The following is a 19,698-nucleotide window of genomic DNA, read 5'->3' on the forward strand; positions in this document are numbered from 1 at the left end:
GTGAGACTTGCTTTATTTTAGGGTCTCAATTTTGGCAGTGTATTTTAATATTAAATACGGCTTTTGAGCAACGTTAATGTTAATGAAACTCTAGAAGCCAGATGGGGCATCCTACACAGCCATACCTGCAGTATGTTGGGCATTGGCCTTAATTTAGCCAGATCTGTAGTTCAGCTTAAATTTTATATGCCATGCTGTCACCCCCGACTACCATTCCCTTAGATGAATACCGAGATAAGTAGGGAAGATTTTTACTGGATGAGATGAAATAGGGATGGTGACGGGAGAGAGCCACTGGACACACAGACTTATCTCAACAGCATGGTACGGTTGAATCCAGCTGGCAGGAGAGCCGGTGCGTGAATCAGTTCTAGATTGACTTTCAAAGTCCAGGTGTTGAATCAGTCACCCCTACAGGTGGTCAGTCTGACGGTCTTTTCACATGTGCATGTTCGAAAGACCTTTCTGTTGCACGTTGTTCTGTTTACCTGTTTACAAGCCCTAAGTAGACTAGCAGACTTGACTATAAAGAGAACCTTGACATGGGTTCCCCCAGTAACTTCCTGCACAAATCTTAACTTGTGGAAAGGGCTTATATCACACTGTTAAGAAGGTCTTTGCTGGGGCACCTGGGTGGCTCAGTGGGTTAAGCCTCTGCCTTCGGCTCAGGTCATGATCTCAGGGTCCTGGGATCCAGTCCCGCAGTGGCCTCTCTGCTCAGTAGGGAGCCTGCTTCCCCCGCCCCTCTGCCTGCCTCTCTGCCTATTTGTAATCTCTCTCTGTCAAACAAATAAATAAAATCTTAAAAAAAAAAAAAAGTTCTTTGCTGTCACCATACTATGGTTAATATGGTATTTGTGTCGTAGGAGGTCTGTGTCTATCAGATGCAGTTGTTCATTGGTGAAGGAGAGCCATTGTTAGGTTTTTAGTATAGAGGGGAACTTTAACAGGAAGGCAATGTTAACATTTTAACACTTAAGTTGTAGTAACTTTTAATGAATGTCTACTAATAGTTAATGTTTCAGGATAGGATTTGATTGATAGTTATCTAAATCCCTGTTAAAATGAGTTGGTATTAAAATAGATTTCTAGTGCATCTGTGAACCTCAAAGGGTCAGGAAAGAGATTACATACCAGAAATCTTTCTAAATTTTATAAATTTGCATTAAGATAATGTAGGGGAAAAGATAACAGTAAAGGCCATATGCCAATTACCATGTAACCCAGCAATCCCAATTCTAGGTATTTACCCAAGTGAAATAAAAACTTACATTTAGGGGCACCTGGGTGGCTCAGTGGGTTAAAGCCTCTGCCTTCACTCAGGTCATGATCCCAGGGACTGAGCCCGATGCCGGACCCAGCCCCACATCAGGCTCTCTGCTCAGCAGGGAGTCTGCTTCCTCCTCTCTGCCTGCCTCTCTGCCTACTTGTGATCTCTGTCTGTCAAATAAATAAATAAAATCTTTAAAAAAAATTATATTTAGGGGTGCCTGTGTGGTGGCTCAGGCAGTTAAGCATCTGACACGATTTTGGCTCAGGTCATGATCTCAGGGTCTGGGGATCAAGGTCCACATTGGGCTCCAAGCTTAGTAGGGATGAGGATTTTTCCCTCCTACTCCCTCTGGCCACCCACCCCCTGCCCAACTCAAGTTATCTTGCCCACACGCACTCTCTTTCTAAAATAGATTTTTTTTTAAAAGATTTTATTTATTTATTTATTAAGATTTTATTTATTTATTTATTTATTTGACACACAGAGAGAGAGTTCACAAGTAGGCAGAGAGCGGGAGGGAAGCAGGCTCTACACTGAGCAGAGCGCCTGATGAGGAGCTCGATCCCAGGACCCTGAGGTCATGACCTGAGCCAAAGGCAGAGGCTTAGCCCACTGAGCCACCTAGGTGCCCCTTTATTTATTTATTTGACACAGAGGGACAGTGAGAGAGGGAGTGGGAGAGGGAGTGGGAGAGGGAGAAGCAGGCTTCCCACTGAGCAGGGAGCCCGATGCAGGGCCGATCCCAGGACCCTGGGACCACAACCCAAGCCAAAGGCAGATGTCCAAGACTGAGCCACCCAGGCGCCCCAAGATTTTTAAGAAATTTATTTAGGGGAGAGAGCACGAGCATGGGGGGAAGGGCAGAGAGAGAGGGAAAGGTTGAAGCAGACTAAACTCTGAGTAGGAACCTTGATGCGGGCTTAGTCCCAGCCAGAACCTGGAGATCATGACCTGAGCTGAAATCAAGAGTTCGATGCTTAACCAACCGAGTCACCCATAAAATAAATCTTTAATAAAAAAATCCTACATGTACATAAAAACCTACATATGAGGATGTAATTGCCTCCAAATGGAAACAACCCAGATGTTTTTCAGCTGGTGAAGTATGGTACATCCACACAATGGAATACTACTTAACGAGAAAACGGAACAAACTACAATATGTGCTGACACTTGGATGAATCTCAAAGGCATTATGCTAAGAAGCCAGACCAAAAGGCTGCATACTATACGATTCTATTTATGTGGTCTGCAATAGGCAGATCTGTCTTTAGGCGCAGAAAACGGGTCTGTGGTTGTCGGAGGATGGAGGAGGGATATAAAGAGCACTGACTTCCTGGAAAGGCTAAAGAGCGTGAGAACATTCTACTTTTTTTTAATACCGAAACAATAACTCCTCTTGACCAAATGCAAATTATAGCAATATTTGTGGGGATGATAGAATTGTCCTATATCTTGATTGTGGGAATGGTTAAACTGTATGTATTTGTCAAATTCTTAGAATTTATACATAATACAGGATAAAATGTACTATATGTAAATTACACCTGGTTTTTTTTTTTAACTTTTCAATTTTTATTTATTATTTATTTATTTACTCAGAGAGCGTGAGCACAGGCAGGGGGAGTGGCAGGCAGTGGGGGAAGCAGGCTCCCTGCAGAGCAAGGAGCCCGATGCGGGACTTGATCCCAGGACCTTAGGATCATGACCTGAGCCGAGGACAGCTGCTTAACTGACTGAGCCACCCAGGCATCCTATTTATTTATGTTTTTTAAAGATTTCATTTATCGGGATGCCTGGGTCCCGATAAATAAAATCTTTAAAAAAAAAAAAAGATTTCATTTATCAGAGAGAGAGAGCGTGGGCATGTGCCTACGCACGTGGGTGGAGGGAGGGACAAGGGAGAAGGACAAGCAGATGCTCCACTGAGCACAGAGCCTATTGGAGGGCTCAGTTCCGGGACCCAAGATCATAACCGGAGCTGCAGCCAGATGCATAACCAACTGAGCCACTCAGTTGCCCCTGTTTTTGTTCCTGTTTTAAAGATTTTATATATTCATTTGACAGACAGAGATAACAAGTAGGCAGAGAGACAGGCAGAGAGAGAAGAGGAAGCAGGCCCCCGCTGAGCAGAGAGCCCAATGTGGGGCTCGATCCCAGGACCCAGGGATCATGACCCGAGCCGAAGGCAGAGGTTTTAACCCACTGAGCCACCCAGGCGCCCCTTTGTTTTATTTTTTTAAGATTTTATTTTTTTTTTTATTTTATTTTTTTTTTTTATTTGACAGACAGATCACAAGTAGGCAGAGAGGCAGGCAGAGAGAGAGAGGAGGAGGAGGCAGGCTCCCCGCTGAGCAGAGAGCCCGATGCGGGACTCGATCCCAGGACCCTGAGACCACGACCTGAGCCGAAGGCAGAGGCTTTAACCACTGAGCCACCCAGGCGCCCTAAGATTTTATTTTTAATCTCTATACCCAGTGGGGGCACTCAAGCCCACAACCACAAGATTAAGAGCCATGCTGCATGGACTAACCCAGCCAGGTGCCTCCTCAAGTTTTTAAAACACAGTAAACACACGTACTTATTGCTGTAATTTGCATTTGGTCAATAGGAGTTACTATTTTGGAATGAAAAAGTTGAGTGTTCTTATGATCTTCAGCCTTTTGAGGAAGTTGGTGTGGTACCTCTCTTCAGTGAAATGAGAAGAGTAGCATTTCTTGACTGCTTATGAAGGAAGAGAGCAGGTCAGCTGTTAATCTGAGAAGGTCATTTTCTCATTCTGGCCAGGGGAGTATACTCCTAAAATAGAAAGAGACTGGAAGAAGAAAACAGATACTTTATAGCACTCTATTACTTTAAAATCCATCTTGGCATTTGACCTGTAATTGTATAGCACCATCATCATCAATAAATAACATTACTAGTATTTATTAGTTGTATTTTTCTCTTTGTTGGCAGAAGGGAAAATGTTTTAGAGTGGTAAACCATGACTGAATTACAAGGTAGGGTTCTGTCTGCCCTGGTTTGAATTCTCGCTCTCTCATGTACTAGCTGTGTTACCCTGAGTAAGTTTCTAACCTTTCCTGCTGCTTAGTTTCATCTTCAAATGGGGATGATGACAATACTTACCTTCAGGTTGTCGTAAAGATTAAATGTTAGATAGGGCAGTATAATTTCAAACTGGTACTGATATTACAGAGGGCAGGAACTAGAGAAGTTTCCTTTTGTAGCATGTTTGAGTGACTGGACTGAGTTGGTGAGAAGTAAGAGGAGAGAGGAACCATGTGAAAGCAAAGTCTGGTTCTAGCCATGACAGTTAGTGGCACATCCCTCCCCCTGTAATCTGTCATAAATACCAGGACAAGGCATAGTCGTGAGTGGGAACATTTGGGTTGTCCAATTAGGATACTGATGTAGAAGCCAGAACACTTACTGCTGTTTTCATGCTCTGGATTAAACACCAAAAATAGGGGTGCCTGGGTGGCTCAGTGGGTTAAGCCTCTGCCTTTGGCTCAGGTCATGATCTCAGGGTCCTGGGATCAAGCCCCACATTGGGCTCTCTGCTCAGCAGGGAACCTACTTCCCCCCCGCCCCCCGCCTGCCTCTCTGCCTACTTGTGATCTCTCTCTCTGTCAAATAAATAAATGAAATCTTAAACACCAAAGATATACTTATTTCCCCCCGTGGTTCAAGCATTCAGAATAAAAGATGGTCTTAGAAGGGCTCCTGGGTGGCTCAGTTGGTTAAGCATCTGACTCTTGATCTCACATCAGGTCTTGATCTCAGGGTCAGGAGTTCAAACCCCGCTTTGGGCTCCTTGTTGGGTATGAAACCCACTTAAAAAATAATTATCTTAGAAAATTGTAGTTTGTCAGCTTTATTCAGTATAGTCCCACAAATCCAGTTTCTCCATGATTTACATTAAGAGGATGCTTGGAGCATTAGTTAGCTATACCAGTAAGAACAGTGAGCAAATTACCTTTGAAAATATGGTTCTCAAATCAGTTCCGAAGAATCAGTACTTCTGTAGCTTATAGAGGAAATGATGGCAATTAGGGAATAACCTCCAGTTCAGTTCTCCAGTCATTTTCCCATTTGAGACATACATTTCCCGTTAAGAAGAAAGGGACAAATTTTGAAAACATTTCTTTAGTGCTTAGGAATACTGGCAGCCTGTCTACTCGTGTGATAAAAGTTCCCATGATGATGTCTTTTGATTGAAAGCACAAAGAGGTAGAAGAGACCTAGGGATGGTGGGCATTTTGCTATTCTTGAATGTTTTTTCTGTGTTGAAAAAAACTCATGTGTCTGCTTCTGCCCTGTTAGGAGCTCTTGTCCCTGGCAAAGCGGAAGCGGAGTGACTCTGAGGAGAAGGAGCCGCCTGTGAGTCAGCCTGCAGCCTCCTCAGACTCGGAGACGTCCAACAGTGATGACGAGGTGGGTGTGGAGGGCATCGTCCCGGGGACTGAGTTGTATTTGAGGGCCCTGAGTTGGTGACTCTTGACAGCCTCTTTTTTTTTTTTTTTTTTTTAAGATTTTATTTATTTATTTGACAGAGAGAGATCACAAGCAGGCAGAGAGGCAGGCAGAGAGAGAGGAGGAAGCAGGCTCCCTGCTGAGCAGAGAGCCCGATGCGGGGCTCGATCCCAGGACCCCGAGATCATGACCTGAGCCGAAGGCAGCGGCTCAACCCACTGAGCCACCCAGGCGCCCCTCTTGACAGCCTCTTTTCCTTAAACTGAGACCTTAATGCCTGAGATGTACCAGAACTTCTTAGGGGCAAAAAAATTATATAAGGAAAGCTCTCGAATTTTTATGTTTCCTTCTGCTGTCTGTTACCTAGTAGGTCCCTCTGCATGGCACTAGCCACCATCGTTTAGTCACTTGTTTCCAGCCCTGTTGCAAAAGAAGCAGCACAACCTGTTAGTCTTCATCTCTTTATTTTATCTTTTTTTTGTCATTGTTTTCATTCCACTCTCATGCTAGAAAAGAAATTCTGGGGATGCCTGGGTGGCCAGTCAGTTAAGCACTGGACTCTTGATTTTGCCTCAGGTCATGATCTCAGGGCTTAAGATTAAGCCCCCTACTGGGCTCTGTGGTCAGCAAGGGGTCTGCATGAAGATTCTCTCCCTCCGCCCCCTCCCCACTCATATGCAAGTACTCTCTCTCAAATAAATAATGAAATCTTTAAAAAAAAAGAGAGAGAGAGAATGCCTTATGTTGGGGTGGCTGGCTGTCTTAGTCAGTGGAACATGCAACTCTTGATGTTAGGGTCCTGAGTTGAAGCCCCATATTCACTGTGGCTTAAAAAATAAATAAATAAGGGGCGCCTGGGTGGCTCAGTGGGTTAAAGCCTCTGCCTTCGGCTCAGGTCATGATCCCAGGGTCCTGGGATCGAGCCCTGCATCGGGCTTTTTGCTCAGCAGGGAGCCTGCTTCCCTTCCTCTCTCTCTGCCTACTTGTGATCTCTGTCAAATAAATAAATAAATAAAAAGCTATAAATTAAATAAATAAATAAATAAATAAAATTATTGAAAAAAAAAACACACACACAAAAACCAGAATGCCATATGTTAGTGGTGTTAGTGGGAAATAATTTAGAAAGACAAGAAGCTTTCTTTGGACAGATTGAATCAACAGCCTCAGGGTGATGGTGGTAATTTTTTAGGAGGAAAATTCAGCTGTTCATTGTTTAAACCAAGGTGACTTTCCCAAACTGTGCACCACCAAACAAGGCCCTAAAAGCTCTAGAACCTTAATGGAAGAGAGGGATGAAGGGAAAGGTCTTTGAAGCCCTCCTATGTGTTCCTCATTTGATTATTTTATTTATTTATTTATTTTTAAATATTTTATTTATTCATTTGACAGACAGAGGTCACAAGTAGGCAGAGAGGCAGGCAGAGAGAGAAGAGGAAGCAGGCTCCCTGCTGAGCAGAGTAATTTCCTGGAAAGAGGCTAGATACCACCTTTCTTTTGAATCTCATACCCTGAAGTCTTGGGGGTGGAGTGGGACGGGGAGAGAGAGAGAGAGAGAGAGAGAGAGAGAGACACACACACACACACACACACACACACACACACACACGTCCAGCATGGGGCTTGAACTCAGCTCTGAGATCAGAACCCAAGCTAAGATTTAGTCAAACGCTTATGTGACTGAACCACTCAGGTATCCCAGGAAAATATTTTTAACAGTGTACTTAATTTTGTTTTAAAGTTCCACTGAAGTTGGGGCGCCTGGGTGGCTCAGTGGGTTAAGCCGCTGCCTTCGGCTCGGGTCATGATCTCAGGGTCCTGGGATCGAGCCCCGCATAGGGCTCTCTGCTCAGCAGGGAGCCTGCTTCCTCCTCTCTCTGCCTGCTTGTGACCTCTCTCTGTTGGATAAGTAAATAAAATCTTTAAAAAAAAAAAAAAAAGTTCCACTGAAGTAAAAAAAAATGTCTTTATTATAATGAAATTTAATTACCATCTAGAATAATATTTATCAGTGTCCTGCATCTGCAAATTAGGAATGATTGTATTCTGATTGTAGTGAAGTTCTCTTAATCTTAAATAATTTAATCTAAAATTGCTTTCCATGGGGCGCCTGGGTGGCTCAGTGGGTTAAGCCGCTGCCTTCGGCTCAGGTCATGATCTCAGGGTCCTGGGACGAGTCCCGCATCGGGCTCTCTGCTCAGCAGGGAGCCTGCTTCCCTCTCTCTCTCTCTCTGCCTGCCTCTCTGTCTACTTGTGATCTCTCTCTGTCAAATAAATAAATAAAATCTTTAAAATTGCTTTCCATAGCAAGAGGTAATGAATATGTGGGTTTTTTTTCTTTTTTATTTTTAATATACTATATTAACTAATGAGGAATAATAATTCCTCTCAAATTGATAAAATAACTCAGTCTTTTAGAAAAGCAGTAGGCTCACTGGGTATTTACCCTAAAGATACAAATATAGTGACCTGAAGGGGCCCATGCACCTGAATGTTGATAGCAGCAATGTCCACAATAGCCAAACTATGTAAAGAACCTAGATGTCCATCAACAGATGAATGGATAAAGAAGATGTGGGGTGTGTGTGTGTGTATCTATACACACACACACACACACACACACACACACACATAATGGAATACTATGCAGCCATCAAAAGAAATGAAATCTTGCCATTTGCAACGACATGGATGGAACTAAAGGGTATCATACTGAGCAAAATAAGTCAATCAGAGAAAGACAATTATCATATGATCTCTGATATGAGGAATGTGAGAGGCAGGGCTGGGGATTGGGGGTAGGGGAGGAAAAAATGAAACAAGATGGGATTGGGAGGGAGACAAACCATAAGAGATTCTTAATCTCACAAAACAAACTGAGGGTTCCAGTGGGGGAGGAGGGATAGGGAGAGGATGGTTGGGTTATGGACACTGGGGAGGGTGTATGCTATGGTGAGTGCTGTGAAATGTGTAAGCCTGATGATTCGCAGACCTGTACCCCTGGGGCAAATAATACATTATATGTTAATATAAATAGAAATTATATATGTATAATATATAAATAAAGTTCTCTTATAACAGTCACAGCTACTCAACCAAGTCTAAATGTCTTCACTTTAGAATGTGACCCAACTGCTTATGTGCTTGTTAGAGAACAAGCTGTACCCGGCTCAGTGGGGAATGAGACTTTGAAGAACTTTTCCCCACAGAGTTCTTCACTCTTGCTGCTGCCTCTGGATCCCAGGGTCCACTCCAGTCTCCTTCCCCCAACCCCTGACTTGGAATAGCAGCCTCTATAACACAGTCATTCGGAAAGGTGCTTTTTTGGGATGCCTGCGTGGCATCTGCCTTTGGCTCCAGTTACAGTCCCAGGGTTCTGAAATCAAGTCCCACATCAGGCTCCCTGCTCACTGGGGAGTCTGGCTGCTCTCCCTGCCTTTGCTCACACTCTTTCTGTCAAATAAATAATTAAAATCTTAAAAAGAAAAAAATGGAAAGTGCCTTTTTGGTTTGTATTATCATATCAGTCTTTGGCCCAGGCTACAACTTAGCACCTCAGAGTTAGGGTAAATATTTCATTATCTTGGATGGTTAAACAAACTGTCCAAAAAGGATAAAAAAAGATTTTTTTTAAATCCTTGGGATGCCTGGGTGGCTCAGTCAGTTAAGCGTCTCCCTTTTGCTCAGGTCATGATCCTAGGGATTGGGGGGAGGGGAGGAAAATGGAAGCAAGATGGGATTGGGAGGGAGACAAACCATAAGAGATTCTTAATCTTGCAAAACAAACTGAGGGTTGCCAGTGCGGGGGGGGGGGGCAGTTATGGACATTGGGGAAGCCCTACATTGGGCTCTCTGCTCAGCTTCCCCTACGCCCTGCCTGCCTGTCTGCCTACTTATGACCTCTGTCTGTCAAATAAATAAATAAAATCTTAGGAGCGCCTCGGTGGCTCAGTGGGTTGGGCCTCTGCCTTTGGCTTGGGTCGTGGTCTCGGGGTCCTGGGATCGAGCCCCGCATCAGGCTCTTACCTCGGCGGGGAGCCTGCTTCTCTCTCTCTCTCTCTTCCTGCCTCTCTGCCTACTTGTGATCTTTCTCTGTCAAATAAATAAATAAAATCTTTTAAAAAATAAAATAAAAAATAAATCTTAAAAAAAAACCACACACACAAAAACATGGCAGATCTCATAGAAACAGCTTCAGCTAGATAAGAAGGAGGCCCCAATTTCCTTACCTGTTACTAGTAAAAATCACATTGAAAAACCAAAACCCTTTTTAATTCAGAATCAAAAAAAACTACATTAGACAAAGTAAGAAACAGCTGAATTATCTTCTAATACCCTCTGCCTAAGCGAGAGTTATCTTTTAATGTTTCGTGTATAGTCTTGTTTTGAACATTTTTGAGAAATAAAAGCATTTGGCCCAGCCCTATAGTACTTGTCACACCTGTTTTTTCTTCCCCAGAACTTCCAACAGTCTTCTTGGTGGCAATTATGCCGCCACTCGCCTCTTTGAAGACATTGCTCTCCTCTTGCTTCCCCCCGCCCCGCTTTCATTTTGCTCTACTTTCTTTCTGAGGCTTCTTCTCTTTTTTTCTTATCTGATCGTTCAGATTCTCTCACTTGGATCTAGTTGCACTCCTGTTCCCACTCTCTTATCTCTTGCTGGTTCCAGTATTTTTATTAATAGAACATTTTGAAAATGATAACAACTTTTGCTTATAAATTCATTTAGTAACAACTTGTCGGGGAAGTCGACCTAGATATCCAAGAGCATGTTGTGATTGCTTTACCATACAGATAATACCTAATTAGCACGAGCTCTCAGAAAGGCCTCCCTTGCTAAGCTAGTATTTTCCTGTGTGGATACTGGTTTAGTGGAGTGCACACCATACCTCTAGAACAAGATGTTACATGTAGATGAATTACCCCAGTACTGTTGAAAATCTAGACAGTCACTCTACTTGAAAAATTTTTTGCTAGGTATTGTTATATAGTTTTCCTTGCTGATTTAGTCATGACTATGAATGGCAGTTCTTGCATTGTGAAATAAGGACTTCCAGAGTACTGAGCTGTGTGTAGTGCATTCTACACCTTTTCTTTCTCCTTTGTGAGTGTTAAGAAGTGGCCACTGTTCTCCTCTTTTGGTAGTCTCTTTACTCCTAACTTCCTGCATCTGATCTCTGGGGTTAGGAACCCAGGTGACCTGCTACAAATACTCTGTTTGAGTACTTAATTTTAGCAAAAGCTCTGTGGATTGCTTACAGACATTTTTTTTTCACATGTTGGTTCTTGGCTATGTAGGTAACCACACAGTAGCACCTCATTTGTCTAGATACCATAAAATCTCATCATAAGAATTTGGGAAAAATGAAGTCCTTTTCATGGACCACTTGCTCAAACTTGTTTACATTCTGACACTTCAGCCATGCAGTGGAATGGAGTTACTGATTATCTTTTACTTTTTTGGGGGGTGGGGGTATGACTGCTGTTTCACTTTTGTTTTTATCTCCATAGTCAGGGTGTAAGTTTTTGTGACTGAATGTAGGGATTTGATGTCAAATTTTCCAGTTAAATATATGTGATTGTGTGATTACGTGATTGTGTAATCACGTGTGTGATACGTGATTGTACTTTAATTAGACAGTAGAAGGACAAAGAAAGCTGAGCTACCCTTCATATTCTTTAGCTATCCTTCATATTCTTCATATCCTTCATACTCTTTAATATTCTGTTACATTGCATTTACTCTTAACTCCACTGACTTTCAGGGAAAAAAACATCATGATCAGGAACCCTGTCCTTCCCACACACTTCTTTGCTGGCCACTGTCAAAGTCTAGAATAATGACTATAGAATCCTTTTGATAGTTGTTTTGACTTATTATACCACTCAGTTCATGAAGATTCCTACAACTTTAAAAATCTAAGGCATCATAGAGATCATGTGGACTCCCCCTATTTCAGATATGATATTAGAACATGTTAATAAAAGTTCTGGTTTTCTTTTCCCATCATAAAATAGTATCCTGTCTTTATATAGAACTTCATGGTTTCTGATGTGCTCTGTGTACTTCTCTTACTCTGTCTCCTTTGAGTCTCAAACTACCCTGATAGGTGATCAAGGTAATATTATTATTCCTACTTTACAGATAAGGAAACACTCTCAGATGAAGGGATTGGGCTATATTCCCGTTCTTTTAACCCCTAATCCCAGTGTGGTTTAATCACTAGCCCAGCTGTTCTTGAACACTTCTTACCTCGATGTATTTTATTTTACTTATAAACTCATTTCAGAATAACTGCCCTGCTGTAGTTTCTACTCTGGAGCCTGAGACCTAGAATATGATCTTCCTTGCCCATTAGAGATAACCTCTCTGAAGTCTTGAAGTTTCTTTGCTTTTCTGCCCCAGGATGCATCTCAGTGCTACCCAAGTCCAGAACAACCACTTGCCACCCCGTGTTCCTCCAGTCTGTCAGCCGGATGCCAGTAAGGTCAACTGCTTCCCAGAGTAGGACCTGCTTAGACCACCTCCACATGCTCAAGCTAGCACAGGGCTGGGTAGTACTAACCCTCCTTGTATCATTAGATCATGCTGCCCGTTATAGTATCTGTTACATCAGTGAGAGTCAAAGTGCTCCTCTTGTGTAATTTAGTAGTTAAGAACACATCTTCTGGGGCACCTGGGTGGCTCAGTGAGTTAAGCCTCTGCCTTCGGCTCAGGTCATGATCTCAGGGTCCTGGGATCAAGCACCACATCAGGCTCTCTGCTTGGCAGGGAGCCTGCTTCCGCCCCTCTCTGCCTGCCTGCCTCTCTGCCTGCTTGTGATCTCTGTCAAATAAATAAATTTTTTTTTAAAAATCTTAAATAAAAAAAAAACAACACATCTTCTTTCCAGTCTCTGTTTGAGGTTTTCTTGACTGCTTGTCTACATGATGCTTCCCTGGTGGTGTGTGTGGGCCTGCCTCCACGTAGAATCTCTGGGCAAGCAGGAAGTCGTGTGTGTGACAGGCCTGACTGGCAACGCATCCTCACCCTTTCCCAGATTGTTTCTGAGCAGCTCTCACTGGGGTCACTCTGGCCTTTGTATGCAGATGCCCTTCCGCAGGCACTTATCTTCTCATGCTTGCCTTCTGTGTGGCACTTACTAGGTCATAACAGAGCCTGCCTTTCAGTAAAAGAGTCGCAATTCCCCAAACACATTTTTAAATGCCAGTTGGGTGCCTGGGTGGCTCAGTTGGTTAAGCATCCGACTCTTGGTTTCAGCTCAGGTCATGATCTCCTGGTTGGTGAGATCAAACCTCGCCATAGGCTCTTTGCTCACCAGGGAGTCTGCTTGAAGATCCTCTCTCTCAGGTAAATAAATCTTTTATTTATTTTAAGGATTTTGTTTATTCATTTGTCAGAGAGAGAGAGAGACAAACAGGGGGAGAGGCAGGCAGAGGGAGAAGCAGGGCCCTGCTGAGCAAGAAGCCCAATGAAAGACTCGATCCCAAGACCGTGGAATCATGACCCAAGCTGAAGGCAGCCGCTTAACCGACTGAGCTACTCAGATACCCCACAAATAAATCTCTTAAAAAAAAAAATAATAAAATGCCTGGTCATTTCCTGTACTCTCTGCTGGATGGCGAAAGCCTCAGAGCATTCCTTTAATCCTGTCCTTTATTCTTTAGACTCCATTTACTAACACACACTGGCAATGAAAGAAGGATTCATATACCTTCTCTCTTAAAGTCAGCAAAATAAGTCTTTTGCAGGGACTGGGGAGCAACCTCTGGGTTGTATAACTGGATTAAGATATTTCTATATTGATGTTGCCTGCCATAAGCTTAGACCCTGTCCTTTATGGTTTATCAGAGACTGTGATCTTGGGAGAAGAGATACTGGGCAAATATTTAAAATAGGTGCTTAGGGGCGCCTGGGTGGCTCAGGGGGTTAAAGCCTCTGCCTTCAGCTCAGGTCATGATCCTGGGGTCCTGGGATCGGGCCCTGCATTGGGCTCTCTGCTCAGCGGGGAGCCTGCTTCCCTTCCTCTCTCTCTCTCTGCCTGCCTCTCTGCATACTTGTGATCTCTGTCTGTCAAATAAATAAATAAAATCTTAAAAAAAATAAAATAAAACAAAATAGGTGCTTAGGCCAAAAATATTCAGGAACCTATAGTTTATGGGAGTAAAAGTAGAATATAACAAATGTGATCTGAAACTAATATAATTGTATATTAACTATACTGAAATCAAAATAGAATAAAATAAACAAAAAATAAGCATGATCTATTCTCCAGAAAAAATATCTTTGGAAGATTATTGGAACTCATTTGAGTGTATTTCTCTATATTAAGTAGTAACACGTAAATAATAATTGGACTGGCCCCCCAAATTTTTTAAAGATTTTATTTATTTGACAGAGAGACACAGCGAGAGAGGGAACACAAGCAAGGGGAGTGGGTGAGGGAGAAGCAGGCTTCCTGCTGAGACTGGCCCCAAATTTCAAGTGATTATTTATCTTTGGGTGGTGAAATAGAAGTTTGCTTGTTTGTTTTTGAGATTTATTTATTTTGGAGAGAGAGCATGAGCAGGAGGGGCAGAGGGAGAGAGAATCTAAAGTAGACTGGGCTAATAGGCATGGAGCCTGTCAAGGGGCTTGATATTGATCCTGAGATCACCGCCTGAGCCAAAACCAAGAATATGACGGTTAACCGACTGAGCCACCCAGACGCCCCAAGAATCCGCATTTTAAAGTAAAATCACCTATGTCACTATAATTCCCTTGAAGCCCTGTCACATATACATGACGCTGGATGTTTGAAGTGGCATGGCAGACCCTATTGAGTCAGCATCATGGCAGATGAGGTCGTTTTATTGTCTCATTTCTTCTGAAATTGTTGGAAGGAAAAAAGAGGTTCCCTTCCCACTCAGATTCAGCCAGGAAAGCCCTTTTGAAGTCAAAGCATTTTATTTTCTTCTATTTTTACTCTTATCTTTCCTCCTCCTCCCCCAAGGGATAAACATCGGAGACTGCAAATGAGTGATGGTTGCTAGGCTGGTAGTAGCAGATTGAAGCAGGTAGAGGGGGAAGGATAAGGAAGCCAGGGAGCTTCCTGGCACCTCCTGAATTCGACTCACCTGTGTGACTTGATTTAACATTCATCTTTTTTACTCTCATAGACACTTTTGTCCCTCTTCTAGGGAGTGCAGAATTGACTCTGTTGCCCATGAGAAACCCAAATCTGTAGGCAGAAATAGACCTAGCCACTCTTAACACACATATGACACTGGGATCTCCACCTCTACCCTCTCGGCCGCTTCATATGTAGAAGGACAGAGGGCCACAACACCCTGTTTAGAAGAGGTTTCATAACCAACCAGTAACTGCTGACTACTTACTACCTGTGTGGTTGTGCTATTTCTTGTAACCAAAGCCAGTAACAAAGGTGTTTTATACATTATTGCCTGTAGAGATATGTGTATTGTCAGCATGGGAAGTTGATACATTTTAGCTCAGTTGACTAAGAAATTGAACCCTTTGGATTCTTTCAAACTGACTTAATAATTATCTTCCTTGAGTGATTAAAATTTGAAATGGTTGAAGAGTAGACTTCAGAGGTGAAGCATTGGGATTTCTTCCTAAATAATAATTGAGGTGTTGAAATGTTAAAGTTTGAGAGGTAAATTCACTAATAAAGAAATTTCACTCATTTAATACATCTTTCTTGAACATGTGACTTTTTTTTTTTTTCCACTTTTCCCTTCTTCCTGGCTTTTATGTATAAAAATAAATGGCAATTAAAATAACTAAGAGTAGTGGCGCCTGGGTGGCTCAGTCGGTTAAGCGTCCATCTCTGGGTTTCAGCTCAGGTCATTACCTCTGGGTCCTGGGATGGAGCCCTGCATCAGACTCCCCACGCAGCAGGGAGTTTGTTTTTCTCCCCCTCTCTCTCTGCCCCTCCCCCTGCTCATGTGCATATACATGTGCACATTCCTGCCTCTCTCTTACTCTCAAATAAATCTTTTTTAAAAATTAAGAGTAAATTAAAATGTGAAAGCAGTTTTAATATTTTGATTTTTCAATATTTTAATCTGGCAGACTGGGCTTTTAAGAATAGCATATAAGGACCTTTCTAGGATGGAAACTCCACCAGAACTACCCCTCTACCACCCCCCAAAAAAACCCTCCAAAATAAATTCACTTCTGATCTTAACTATTGTGAGGTAGGAAATTAATTTATCATCTCATTATAGGAAAAGGAAAAACTGTACTTTTGTTAAATAGTAGATGTAGAAATTTTCTGTTAATACTAGATCTGTAATTCAATGTGATGCTGGAAAGATGAAGATTATTTTTTGTAGTACATAAGATAAAGCGCCCAAGTAAAGTACTTTTCACCTAAAGTCATCCTCCTAAAATTGGCAAGTTAAACTATCAAATGAGGTATGGTTTAATATAACCAAATAGTTTTAACAGTCTTTTTTTTTTTTTTTTTTTAAGATTTATTTATTTAATTGAGGGGAATGAGAGGGAGAGGGAGAAAGAGTCTTAAGCAGACTCGATGCTAGGTTGGGAGCTTGACACAGGGCTCGCCCTCACAACCCTGAGATCCGACCTGAGCTAAAACTAAGAGTCGGGTGCTTAACCCACTGCACCCCAGGCACCCCAATATAATCAAATAGTTCTTGTGAATTTTAAAAACAACCAATATAATCTTTCGTTTCTATAATTCAAGTGCTTGATGAAGACAGTCTTATTGGCCTTGAGGTAACTGTGCATTGCCTGCCTGTTATCTGTTAACCCAAATTGCAAGCTCCTTATGTCTGTAGGATCTCCTGTTTTTGATCACATTTAAACATTATGTTATCATGTTACATACGCAGTTTAAAAAAAAAAAGATGCACACATGTATGTGTGTGTGTATATATATATGTATATATATATATATATATATATATAATAATGTCGTTTACTCTCTGCCTCCTTGAGTTTGGTACCAATGCTACCATCCATGCCAGAGATTGGCCTTCATCCTTTCTCCCTGTGCTTTCTGCAGTTCTCTCCTGCTCACAGGCTTTATCCCCTGCCTTTTTGGGACTCTTCAGAACTAAACCATCCTGTGTGTATTGAAACCCAGACATACTAACCCTTAGCAATGACTGCCCTCTATGCCATTAGAAACATTAGAAGCTGTGTTCTTTTTTTTTTTTTTTTTTTTTTTTAAGATTTTATTTATTTGAGAGAGAGCACAAGCAGAGGGAGCTGCAGGTAGAGGGAGAAGCAGGCTCTCTGCTGAGCAGGGAACCCAGTAGGGGACTTGATCCCAGAACCCTGGATCATGACCTGAGCCGAAGACAGACACTTAGCCACTGAGCCACCCAGGCCTCCCATAGAAGCTATTTTCTGTACCATCTAAGTTCGTTAGCTCAGTTGACTTGCCATAAGGTTCATACCTGTTTTTTCTGTTTTGATAAAAAATACTTTATTTAAATTTTATGTTTGTTATGTCCATTATCTACCATCTCTAAGAAATTACAAACTGGAACTTAACAAATTTTGAACAAAAGTTTGAAAAAAAATCCATCTTTCTTCATATACAGTGTATTTGTTTTGGGTTGAAAGCAGTAGAGACTCTTAGAATCATTTTGATGATTATCAGAGATTTGACTCTTGACTCTTCCAGCTTTTCCCAATAAAGTCCCTGTTTCAGTTTTCCTCTTTCTTTTCTCCTTGTAGTGGACATTTGGGAGCAATAAAAATAAGAAGAAAGGAAAGGCCAGAAAAATAGAGAAGAAAGGAACCATGAAGAAACAAGCCAACAAAACTGCTTCCTCAGGCAGTTCGGATAAAGACAGTTCTGCTGAGAGCTCAGCCCCTGAGGAAGGTGAGCCATGTGGCCCAGACCTGGGGGTGAGCTCCCACTCTTGTCAGGTTGAAGCTACAGAATCAGAACTGGGGCAGGAGGTTTGGGGCAGGGCTGCATTACAGCATGGCCTCCATCTTTATTGCAGCGGTCCCTAACCTTCACAGTGGTCATGGATCCTTTGAGAATTTGAATGAAGCAAGAGAAATACACAGTTCCCAAGGGTTAGTGAGGTGCCTAAAGCCCATCCAGCAAACCTGTGAGGAGTCCCTGCATTAGAGTCTTCACGCACTTTACAAATACCCTGCATTTTCTTTCCTTCCTCTTGGTTACACATACGTGATCTGGCTGAAGAGGAAGATTCTTGAACCACATACAAAACTCAGTGGAAAAATGTTCTTATTTTGAAACCAGTTCCAGAATTTTTGCTAAACCTAGGATGAAGGTGAACTTGTTCCAGGACTAGAATGTTAAACTTTACATTTCTCTTAAGAAATAACATTTATGTACAAACTGGCCTGCATAGAATGGGCCAAACCTGGTTTTAAGCACATTGCCTATGAATGTTAGCTTAAATTGAGTCAAGCAGAGTTCTTGTTAAATTGCCGGTTTAACTTAATATTCATTTGTAATGTATACTGTCTTTTTCCATCATCCTTTATCCTGTCAAGATCCAGTTTCATTGAGAATTCACCAGTGTAATGACTCATTAAAACATTGAATATTTTAAATGCCAACTAATAAATATAGAAGAACTTGTTGAAAGTCACCATTTTTCAACCCTCATGGTAATAATTGGTTAACTTAAGAAATTATGAGCCTGAGGAGTGCCTGGGTGGCTCAGTACGTTGAGCATCTGACTCTCGATCTCAGCTCAGGTCTTGATCTCAGGGCTGCGAGTTTAGGTCCTGTGTTGGGCATAGAGCTTACCTCAATACAAGGAGGGGTGGCAATGATTATCAACACTGTGGGGTCATCTCTGTGGCCTCAGGCTTCTGTAGCGTAGTCTAATCTTATGTTTGGACCTTGCTGTAGGTGAGGTGTCAGATTCTGACAGCAACAGCTCCTCCTCCAGTTCAGATTCCGACTCATCCTCAGAAGATGAAGAATTCCATGATGGCTATGGGGAAGACCTCATGGGCGATGAGGAAGACCGGGCCCGTCTGGAGCAGATGACAGAGAAGGAGAGAGAGCAAGAACTGTTCAACCGCATAGAGAAGAGGGAGGTGTTGAAAAAAAGGTAATGTTGTAATTAATTCCTTAATGATAAAATTCATATTCAGAGCCCCATCTTCCCAGAATTCAAGACTTGAAACTTCTTAAAATTTCTTTTTTTTTTCTTTTTAATTTTTAATTTTTTTTAAAGATTTTATTTATTTATTTGACAAACAGAGATCACAAGTAGGCAGAGAGGCAGGCAGAGAGAGAGGGGGAAGCAGGCTCCCCACTGAGCAGGGAGCCTGACACAGGGCTCGACCCCAGGACCCTGAGATCATGACCTGAGCTGAAGGTAAACACTTAACCAACTAAGCCACCCAAGTACCCCACTTCAGTATTTTCTGAATTACTTTTGCCATATTTAAATGACCAGACTTCTTCCTTATCTCATAACGTAATCTCACAGTAAAAATAAACATGTTTGTTTCCTCTAGAAATAAAATAGTCCTCAGAATGGCACCTGGGTGGTTCAGTGTGTCAAGCCTCTGCCTTCGGCTCAGGTCATGGTCTCAGGGTTCTGGGATCGAGCCCTGCCTCGGAGCAGAGAGCCTGCTTCCCCCTCTCTCTCTGCCTGCCTCTCTGCCTGCTTGTGATTTCTTTCTCTCTGTCAAATAAATAAAAATTTTTTTTTTTAAGAAGGCAGTTCTAAAGGCTTTATTTACTTATTTTTAAATTTATTAGACTAAAAAAATTTATTTCACTTAAAAAAATTATTTTAAGGTGGATGCAGGTAGTTTTAAAGGTAGTTTGTTTGTGAAAAAAACTGACATTTGTCTAGGCTCAGTTCACAACTCACTGGACAGGTGATCTGAATAAGTCACTTACCTTCTTCCTGCCTCAGCTTCTTCCTTGGGATTATTATAAGCCTTGAGTGAGATGATACATGTA

General features: G+C 42.1%; 1 protein-coding gene across 1 annotated transcript in view; it reads left to right on the forward strand.

Moving 5' to 3' along the window:
• Positions 1-19,698, forward strand: part of LOC111161337 (RTF1 homolog, Paf1/RNA polymerase II complex component) — a 55,219-nt gene that overhangs the window by 10,754 nt on the left and 24,767 nt on the right. The window contains exons 2-4 of the mRNA XM_022524933.1: positions 5,600-5,710; positions 17,466-17,613; positions 18,628-18,832. Coding sequence (XP_022380641.1) covers positions 5,600-5,710; positions 17,466-17,613; positions 18,628-18,832 — 464 coding nt within the window. The remainder of the gene's footprint in view (positions 1-5,599; positions 5,711-17,465; positions 17,614-18,627; positions 18,833-19,698) is intronic.

The sequence above is a fragment of the Enhydra lutris genome, unplaced genomic scaffold (assembly GCF_002288905.1).
Source record: "Enhydra lutris kenyoni isolate GAN:26980312 unplaced genomic scaffold, ASM228890v2 scaffoldscaffold4, whole genome shotgun sequence".
Lineage (NCBI taxonomy): Eukaryota > Metazoa > Chordata > Mammalia > Carnivora > Mustelidae > Enhydra > Enhydra lutris.